The sequence below is a fragment of the Octopus sinensis genome, linkage group LG9 (assembly GCF_006345805.1).
Source record: "Octopus sinensis linkage group LG9, ASM634580v1, whole genome shotgun sequence".
Taxonomy (NCBI): domain Eukaryota; kingdom Metazoa; phylum Mollusca; class Cephalopoda; order Octopoda; family Octopodidae; genus Octopus; species Octopus sinensis.
Window position 1 is genome coordinate 77649822 of NC_043005.1, and position 11326 is coordinate 77661147.

Sequence of the window (11326 nt, forward strand, 5' to 3'; positions counted from 1 at the left end):
TATCACAAATCCAATAACATTGATGGCCATATTAAGTCCAAGATCAAACACCCTAACAACATGAGTTCCTTCTCTCAGCTCATTTTCCAACTCAAGACTATGACAGAAGAATCCAACTTAAACACAAACTTCTACAAGAAAGCAGCCAGTGAGGATCAGTTTGTGCACTATCAATCAGCCTCTCTCACTGGAGTCAAAGCCATCTACAGTAATCACTCACCTTATCACGGTTCACCTATCATGCACTCATACATTATGGGTTTTTTCTGGTTAATACATGTAAATTTATATCACAGGCTCCTCAGTATATCACGGGTTTCTGCAGCTGATTGGTATTTAGATTTTTTTAGATTTTAATCATTGCTGTAGGAGGTTCAAGAACATAACACTTGTGATAGCCAAGGGATTACTGTATATACAAACTGAAGCTGGCAGAAACGTTAGCACGCTGGGCGAAATGCTTAGCGTTCTGAGTTCAAATTCCACCGAAGTCGACTTTGCCTTTCATCCTTTCAGGGTCGATAAATTAAGTACCAGTTATGCACTGGGGTCGATATAATTGACTTAATCCGTTTGTCTGTCCTTGTTTGTTCTCTCTGTGTTTAGCCCCTTAGTGGGTAGTAAAGAAATATGTATATACAAACTGAAATTTCCTGGCTATGAAACAGGTGCAGTGAGGCAGCAGATAAAGCCTTGAACAGCAAGCAATTCCAAAAGTTTCTATTAAATAACAGCTAGCTCATCAGGGGTTAAGTGTTAGGGGAATGAGATGTGTGGAATACATGACGATGAATGAGTTACAAGCAAGAACAGAATGCCTTTAGGACATTGTACTATGTTGTGATGGATGGAGCTTCACAAGGACAGCAAATCGCCAATCATCTCAGTCCTTTGTCATCTTGTCATGCAGAAGAATAATAACCTAGTCCTTTATGAATTAAACAATCTAGTTATGAATTGTGAATTTAATAGATCCGGGTGTAAACATTTATATTGCTTTTAAGTAGGTCACTTCAAATGACCTCTCAGGCATAAAAGTCACTGTGAAAAGGTCAAATGAACACATCCGCCTGTTTCTACACAACTCTTACAGCAAAAGATCAAATATCTGTCTTTGTATATGACACAAGGGCAGTGGTTCTTAGCCTGGGCATCAACACTCCATTGGGGATTTTGTGAGCTTAAAAGGGGTCTATGAGAATACTGAGTGTTTAAATGATTTGTGAGTTAAAAATTAGGTAGGTCTTTACGGCGAGCTGGCAGAAACGTTAGCACGCCGGGTGAAATGCTTAGCGGTATTTCATCTGCGTTACGTTGTGAGTTCAAATTCCACCGAGGTCGACTTTGCCTTTCATCCTTTCGGGGTCGATAAATTAAGTACCAGTTACGCACTGGAGTCGATGTAATCGACTTAATACCTATGTCTGTCCTTGTTTGTCCCCTCTGTGTTTAGCCCCTTGTGGGTAATAACGAAATAGGTAGGTTTTTAGTGGGATTTACCATATTTGTACTGAAATACACTGCCTTTTCATGCCATATTTGTCCTGAAATTTACTGACTTTCCGTAACATATTTGTACTGAAATACACTGCATTTCCATATCACATTTGTCCTGAAATACACTGCCTTTTCACACCATATTTGTCCTGAAATACACTGACTTTCCATACCATATTTGTACTGAAATACACTGCATTTCCATATCATATTTGTCCTGAAATACACTGCCTTTTCACACCATATTTGTCCTGAAATACACTGACTTTCCATACCATATTTGTACTGAAATACACTGCATTTCCATATCATATTTGTCCTGAAATACACTGCCTTTTCACACCATATTTGTCCTGAAATACACTGACTTTCCATACCATATTTGTCCTGAAATACACTGCATTTCCATATCATATTTGTCCTGAAATACACTGCCTTTTCACACCATATTTGTCCTGAAATACACTGACTTTCATACCATATTGTACTGAAATACACTGCATTTCCATATCATATTTGTCCTGAAATACACTGCCTTTTCACACCATATTTGTCCTGAAATACACTGACTTTCCATACCATATTTGTACTGAAATACACTGCATTTCCATATCATATTTGTCCTGAAATACACTGCTTTTCCATAACATATTTCTTCTGAAAAATGTTGCCTTTTATTTCAATTGGTTTTGAAAATAACAAAGAGTTTAATAAAATAATTTTGTTATCATTAACCTCAGGTTTGGAACATAAATTAATATGCAATCTTCAGGGAAGGTTTTAAGTTAGATCTCATAAAAAAAACTAAAAAAAAACATGAAGTTTGCAACACAGAACCAGTGTTGGTTTCAAATGGATCTCGGAGTGGTTGGCATTAGGAAGGGCATCCAGATCAGGCGCCAATATTCAGCACGACACAGAATGTGACAAGGCTGGCCCTTTGAAATAGAAGTACTACTCTTTTTTTCCCAGATGAGTGAAATAAAGTTATATATATATATATATATATAGAGAGAGAGAGAGAGAGAGCTAGATAGATAGATAGATAGATAGATAGATAGATAGATAGATACATACATACATACATACATACATACATACATACATACATACATACATATATATAAATATATATATATATATATATATATATATGTATATACATATAAATACACACACACATATATATACATATACACACACACACACATATATATATCATCATCATCATCATCATCATTTAGCGTCCGCTTTCCATGCTAGCATGGGTTGGACAGTTCAACTGGGGTCTGTGAAGCTGGAAGGCTTCGTCAGGCCCAGTCAGATCTGTATACATACATATATATATATATATATGTAATTGTTAAACAGGACAGCAAACATTAAGGCAAGGCAAACATCTCAAGTCATATGCAATATTATTATAGGAAGAAATTCAAAATCTTTACAGCTGTTTCTGAGATATCCCCGAGTATAGGATATTCCATCATCAGAAACAGATAGGGGAAAAATAGGGAAAATGAGAATGGTATATATTAATGAGATGATGACATAGAGGAAGGGAGTAAAAGAATAAAGAGATGGAAAAAAAGAGGAAAAAAGAAGGATAAAAGTTCATAGTTCAACTTTCTGAAGTTATAGAAACCAAAGTGTAAGTCTTTAGGTGCAATCCTGCATAGATCCATGTGGGTTATGGATGGAAGCACTCCGTCGGTTACGACGATGAGGGTTCCGGTCGATCCGAATCAACGGAACAGCCTGCTCATGAAATTAACGTGTAAGTAGCTGAGCACTCCACAGACACGTGTACCCTTAACGTAGTTCTCGGGGATATTCAGCGTGACACAGAGAGTGACAAGGCCGGCCCTTTGAAATACAGGTACAACAGAAACAGGAAGTAAGAGTGAGAGAAAGTTGTGGTGAAAGAGTACAGCAGGGATCACCACTATCCCTGCCGGAGCCTCTTGGAGCTTTTAGTTGTTTTCGCTCAATAAAAACTCACAACGCCCGGTCTGGGAATCGAAACCGCAATCCTATGACCGCGAGTCCGCTGTCCTAACCACTGGGCCATTGCGCCTCCACATGTGGGTTATATATATGTATAAGCAAAATAGCTAGTTGTAAAATCTCAAGAGGAGATCAGAGTAGTTATTAAACTAACAAGTAAAGTCAGTCACCACATCAACGGGGCTGTTCCATGTTACTGCTAGTTTAACCCTAGGCAGATCTTCTGCCAGCTGGTTATTGGTGTGGTAATAGATACATATATATATACATATATATATATGTAAATAGTAAGAGATTATCCCAAAACATTAACTGGTTTATTCTTGGTTAGGTCATCAAAATAGGTTATTCAACGGTTAATATATAAATCCAATAATATTCTTGTAAGGTAATAATCCTTATTATCATTATTGTTTATATACATAGCACATCTGAGCATGATCATTGCCAGGGCCATGGATTGGCTCCCATGCCGATGACATGGGAAAAGAACCATTTGAATGTGATCATTGCCAGCATCACTTTACCGGTACATGTGCTGGTGGCATGGGAAAAACAACAGTCGAGCATGGTTGTTGCCAGAACCACCTGACTGCCACCCGTGCAAGTAGCACAAAAAACACCTTTTGAAGGTGGTCATTGCCAGAGGCCCTCACGCTGGTGGCACGTAAGAGCACCCACTATATTCATGGAGTGGTTGGCATTAGGAAGGGCATCCAGCTGTAGAAACTTTGCCAGATTAGATTGAGCCTGGTGCAGCCATCTGGTTCACCAGTCCTCAGTCAAATCATCCAACCCATGCCAGCATGAAAAGCGGACATAAAACGATGATGATGATATATATATGTTTACATTCTTTGTCTGTATTTAAGTGCATTTGTATGTATGTACAGTAATCCCTCAACTACCACAGGTGTTACATTCCAAACCTCCACCCCATCCCCCTCATGATAGCTAAAATCCATGAAGTAGAAACAGTACTGTACTGTATATTTTTTTTTTATTTTTGTAATTTGTATATATTTATTTTATTATAAATGCAAAACTACACCACGGAGGAATCGACATAAGCTTAAATAATAAACTGAGATAGGTGAACTGCAATGTGGCAAAGGATAACTGTATGTAAACCTACAAAGAAGATATGCAAACATAAAAAATCTAGCTATTTCCTCCTTCAATTGAGAAAAAATTAAGAGTGGCTGTGTGGTAAGTAGTCTGCTTACCAACCACATGGTTCTGGGTTCAGTCTCATTGCATGGCATCTTGGGCAAGTGTCTTCTACTATGGCTTATGGGCCGACCAAAGCCTTGTGAGTGGATTTGGTAGACGGAAACTAAAAGAAGCCCATTGTATATATGTATATATATATGTGTATGTGTGTGTATGTGTTTTGTGTGTCTGTGCCCCCCCCCCCCACAACATCGCTTGACAACCAATGCTGATGTGTTTATGTCCTCGTAACTACGGTTAATAAATCAGTATTTGAAACTCACTCCTGTTTAATTAAAGTGGACAGCTCGTTTGCACATCCGTGTTGTTTGGTGGGGCATGGAGGGAGTGGATTACCAAAGCAAGGTATGGAGCATGGGTAAAGTGCCATTCAACAGTGAAAAGGAACTTTGAGCTACAAAAGGTCAGGCTTCACATTGCTAAAGTGCAATGGTTGAGATGATCAATATGTGGTTTATGGATGGAAGCACTCCATCGGATACGACAATGAGGGTTCCGGTTGATCCAAATCAACGGAACAGCCTGCTCATGAAATTAACGTGTAAGTGGCTGAGCACTCCACAGACACGTGCACCCTTAACGTAGTTCTCGGGGATATTCAGTGTGACACAGAGAGTGACAAGGCCGGCCCCTTGAAATACAGGTACAACAGAAACAGGAAGTAAGAGTGAGAGAAAGTTGTGGTGAAAGAGTACAGCAGGGATCACCACCATCCCCTGCTGGAGCCTCGTGGTGCTTTTAGGTGTTTTCGCTCAATAAACACTCACAACGCCCAGTCTGGGAATCGAAACCGCGATCCTATGACCGCGAGTCCGCTGCCCTAACCACTGGGCCATTGTGCCTCCCCGATCAATATGTACGTATGCATATATTCATGTGTGATGTCATGTGACATGTGCAGAGTGTGTGTGTGCCTGCATGTATGTGTGAGTGTGCATTGCTACTGTCCTTGTTAAACCCCATCTCAGCCCTGATCAAGCAAAATCGCAATGAAAGGTGTTCTCCCCATGATTGTCCCATTCCCATTTCCTTTCAGTCTTATCAATTTCTAATTAAACAGTTATTTTATTGCTTAACCTCCAAGAGTGTAGTGGGTCCTTTTTATGTGCCACAAGCACAGCATCCAGTCAGGTGGGCCTGGCATCGATCACGTTCAGATAGTGCTTTTTACATGCCACTGGCACGGCGGCCAGTCAGTGGGTACTGGCATCAGCCATGTTTGGATGGTGCTTTTACATGCCACCAGCATGGGAGCCAGTCAGGTGGACCTGGCATCAACGTATGTATTTGTGTGTCTGTGTTTGTCCCCCCCACCATCACTTGACGACTGATGTTGATGTGTTTACATCTCCCCATACCTTAATGGTTCAGCAAAAGAGATCTATAGTATAAGTACTAGGTTTACAAAGATTAAATCTTGGGGTCGATTTGTTCAACTAAAGGCGGTGCTCCAGCATGGCCAAAATCACAAGTGTAACAAATAAAAGAATAAAAGAACAAAAGAAAGCAGATATGCACACAAACACACACACATACAAACATATACATATATATATATATATATATATATATATATATATATATAATGAACATCCTTCACCTTCTGTTTACCAAATATACTTATATGGCTTTGGTCTCTCTGGGGCTATAGTAGAAAATGCTTGCCTAAGGTACCTTGTGGTGAAATTGAACCTAAAACCACAAGGTTAAGAAGCAAACTTTTTAAGCACACAGCCATGTCTACACCAATAACTATTCAGTATAGTGGTGTATATCCGTAAAGAGCACCATAATTCAATTAATTTCAAAATAATTAATTTCATAACGTAGTCAAAAACCTAATAAAACATTTTAATTAAAATAATTCAACAAACTGATTATTTTAATTAATGACAATGTGATTACACTATAATGAATAACAATGCAGTAGCAAGGTTATTTTTTAATCATCATCATCTTCATCCTCATCATTTAATATCCATTGTCCATGCAGGCACGGATTGGACGGTTTGACATAAAACTGGCCAAGCTGGCAAGCTGTCCAGACTCTAATTGTCTGTTTTGGCATTGTTTCTATAACTGGATGCCTTTGCTAACACCAGCCACTTTACAGAGTGTACTGGGTGCTTTTTACATGCCATCAGCACAGGTGTGTTTACTCAGCACTAGCATGAGTCCATTTACGCAACACAGGATTGAGTGCATTTTATGTGGCACTAGTACTTGGAAAGGACAAGCCTGTATGCATGGATGACAGCGATTTTATTGGGTTGTCTGGAAAGTTCATGCCGATTTTTAGAGGAAAGAAAAAGGTCAATAAATACTTGCCATTACATTCTTAATCAACCAAATATGAACCATTTTGTTGCACAATGCGTCTCCATCTTTCCTTTAACTTGGAAATACCCTCTTCCCAGAATTGAGGTGGTTTCATGGCAAAGAATTCATCAAGGTATCTTTTTACGTCATCCAAGGAATTGAAATTTTTACCATTAAGACTATTCTGCAGAGACCTGAATAAATGGAAATCCGAAGGAGCAATATCTGGTGAATATGGAGGGTGGAGTAACACATCCCAGCCGAGCTGCAGATATTTTTGTCTGGTTCCCAAAGCATCAAGTGCCCAAAATGAACTTTCTTATCTTCCATTTTAAAGGGTTACAAAATTAACACAGGTTATAGGAACATAAACCTTCTTCAACGAAAAGGTAGCTTAAACTGTGCTCTAAATGGAGGTGTAGTCAAACTTTTAGGACAACCCAATACTTGACTTTTCGCAACTGCTCAAGTACAGCAAATCATCACAACACCCGGTTCCTTGTCATTTCCTCAGTGATGATAAATATTGGTTTCAAATTTTGGCACAAGGCCAGAAATTTGGGGGAGGGGGTAAATTGATTACATTGACTCCAGTGCCCAATGGTACCTATTTTTTTGACCCAGAAAGGATGAAAGGCAAAATGAACTTCAGCAGAATAATAATAATAATAATAACAACATTGAAAAATACCTTAGGAATGAGAACCCAGGTTCGAAATTTCCCCAAGACACCTGATGAAAGATGGAGGGTATAATAGCAGAAACGTGGTGTTAACAAGAAATATAATAACACGTCATTTCTGTCTCCCAAACATCTACCAATGGACACAGCTCGGACATCAGATCCTTAGTTTCATCAGTGTTGTTATTTGACAACAAGAGGCAAATGGACATGGAACAAACTGCCAGCATCAGTTGTTAGTTGTCGGAACACTGCATCCTTCAAAACTTCCATGCTTCCTGAGATTCGCCAACACTACACCTGATTTTCTCCCCTCCATACACATGCAAGCATGTATCTGACTCATACACTGTTCACTTCCCAGACATTTGTACATTACTGCATATGCTTTATACGCACTTTTGACAAGTTGTGGTGCACCTGAGCACTGTATACAATAATTTCATTATTATTATTAACATATCAGATGAAATGCTTTCTTATTTCATCAAGTCCTGAGCTCTTATGGTGCATGGGTCTACAATGATATATCTTCACTGTTCTCAACTCTGTATTTTCAGTTTCTCAAAAGTTGGAACCCTGCTTTTTCAGCTCTACCCCAGTATTCTGCTTCCAGCTATTTTGGGGGCATTCCCTCTTCTACCTCCCTTGTGGATGCTAGCTCAGGGAGACATGTCCCTGAGGGAAGGCTTCCTTCTCCCAGACCTTGTTAATTCCGAATTGTCATCAATACTTCTGCAACTTTGCTTTCTCTAGGTAGGGACATTGACCCTATGCAAACCCTTCTTTCCTCAGAGAAGAAGGGGGCGATATTAGTCTATCCCCATTCATTTGACCTGAGTGGAGGCATGTGGATTAGTGGTTTTGGTATTGGGCTCATGTTCGTAAGATTGTGGTTTCAATTCCTGGAACAAGCAGTGCATTGTGTTCTTGAGCAAAACACTTCATTTAACGTTGCTTAAATGCTGGCAAAAATAAGTAATCCTGTGATGGACCAGTGTCCCATTCAGGTGGAAAATATATTCGCCATGGAAACCAGGAAACTGGCCCCTATGAGTTTATATGACCTTTGAAGGAACTCTACTTATTTTATTTACATTTGACCTGCCCAGCATCAGAGGCCCACCAGGAGCTTGCACTCCACTGATATAACTCTCAGGGTCCTTAAGGCATATAAGCCACCATCACACCACAACATGGATTGGACCTTCAAGAAGACTGGACAAAATTCTGAACCATTTTATTCCAGCTTCATGCATTCTGAGTTCAATTCTTACTGAAGTCAACTCTAACTTTTATCTTTCTGGGTTTGGTACATAAACTACTAGTCCAGAGAGATGAACTGGCACAATCATTATAGTACTATTTTTGTAGCATTTAATCTACCACTTGGCATTCAAGTTCAATTCCTGCCAAGGTCAATTCTGCCTTTCATCCTTCTGGGGTTAGCACAATCATTATAGCATCATTTCCTTGATATTTGTTCTAGCTCTTAACATTCTGAATTTAAATCCTGCAAAAACATTCTTTGGTAGTAGACTTAATCCATCATTCACACATTGTATAATCTGGCATAAGACTATACGGAATGTGTGCTATCCCTCTTTCCTTGTGAAGATAACAGGATATAATTTGAGCGAAGTTTACCAGTTATTTCTTCTAGAACAAACAACTACATAGCTGTTTTCTTCATCTCCAGTCAACCGTGACCATCCTGTCCTTTGGACAATACTATACAATGCTCGGTTTCGGGGGTTTTTTTCATGCTTTACTTCAGTGCATTTTAGTATGATTTAAAGGAGATTCGATTGTTATTTCTAGCAGAAAGCGACTGTGTAGAGGCACCGTCATCGGTCCGAGCAGAAGTACAGAGTAATTAAAATAATTAACAGGTGATTTATTAGCTTTTAGTGGTGTGCTGAAGTACCATTTAGAAGTCTGAAATAAACCAAGAGAACCTTGCTCGAGTGTTATCTCAACACGAATCTAGATGGATCGACTTTCGGTAATAAAAAATGAAGAGAAAAACGCAATTACAGCAATAACAATGATTAAAGGTTTCTCTGTGTGTGTATACGACATAAAACTTTACACAGCAAATAAGATTAAAGAAAAGAAAAAAAGAAGTGGTTTATAGTATTTATAATGAGGTTAGAGACAAATAAAACGACATGCCTCTGTAATTGAGGTAAAGCTTTCATATACGAATTACCTCCCTTTATCTTCTGTAATTATATAGCAAGTTGCGCGATTTTTATTTTGTTTACGCTTTTGACGAACCTAACGGGAAGAGGCAAAACAAGGAAAAAAGGTATGGCAGCCTCATCAGTTCCGAGAGAACTGCCAACGAATTACAAACTCACGGAGATCTATCACACAAAATGGTACTGCCCAGATAATTATGATTGTTTAACTTACATCGGCAATGGAGCTTATAGCCAAGTCTGCTCGGCAACGTGTGAAGGAATCGAAGGCAAAGTGGCCATCAAAAAACTTACTCGTGCTTTCTTCGCAGTGGATGAATCGAAAAGAACTTACCGGGAACTTCGATTATTAAAACACATGAAGCATAAAAATGTGGTCGACCTCGTAGATGTTTTTACACCAGACTTAACGAAAATAGACTTTACCGATTTGTATTTCGTATCGACGTATTATCCCAAAGATTTGAAACACGTAATATTAAACGAGGGCCTTGATACGGCTCGAGTTCGATCGATGGTGTACCAAATATTGTGTGGTGTCCAGTATATTCATTCGGCCGGAGTTATACACAGGGATTTGAAACCAAGAAACATCGGAGTTACAGAAAACGACTGTATAAAAATTTTGGATTTCGGCCTGGCTCGATCTATAAGCAACGAGATGACGGGTTATGTACAAACACGCTGGTATCGCGCCCCAGAGGTGATCCTTAACTGGATGAAGTACAACCAGACAGCCGATGTATGGTCCGTAGCCTGCATCATGGGCGAAATGCTAACGGGAAAGCCTTTAATTGCGGGTAAGTCTTTTACGGATCAAATTCTCAAGATCTTCAATCTTGTCGGATCACCAGACAGTAATACTCTAAAAAAATTCACGTGCAGTGATATTGTTGAATGTCTGAAAAGTTTCGATAAGTGCGAAAGGCAGGACTTTAACAAGTATTTCAAAAACGTTGACCCACAAGCCATAGATCTGTTGGACAAAATGTTACAACTCGATGTAGATGTTCGCCTGAACGTGGAAAACGCTTTGAAACACGAATTTCTCAAAGTAAATTTCGATCCAAAAGATCAAATTCGAGCAGAAATGTTCGAAAACGTCTTCGAAGACATGGATTTAAATCTAAGCGAATGGAAAAGTTTGGTTTTACAAGAAGTTCAAAATTTTAAGAGTTCGCGCAAATGCGATAGCAGAAAGTGAAACCAAAACAACACTGAAAATCTTTCTTTTTTTAATAATGTATTTATTTTAGTGGCTATTAATTTCAAATTTCAACTGAGTTTCATGGAAAAGAAACGAAAAGGAAAAAAAGTATTAACAGAATTTTATTGGCATTTTATTACAGAAATATTATATAAGGATGTGAATCGTTGCATAAGG

At 38.9% G+C, this 11326-nt stretch overlaps 1 protein-coding gene across 1 annotated transcript in view; it reads left to right on the forward strand.

Annotated features, from left to right (window-relative positions):
- The first annotated feature begins 9953 nt into the window (after window positions 1–9953).
- Window positions 9954–11326, forward strand: part of LOC115215728 (mitogen-activated protein kinase HOG1-like) — a 1579-nt gene continuing 206 nt past the window's right edge. The window contains exon 1 of the mRNA XM_029785020.2: window positions 9954–11326. This exon is cut by the window's right edge and continues 206 nt beyond it. Within this exon, the coding sequence (XP_029640880.1) occupies window positions 10052–11146 (1095 nt within the window). The 5' untranslated portion in view covers window positions 9954–10051 and the 3' untranslated portion in view covers window positions 11147–11326.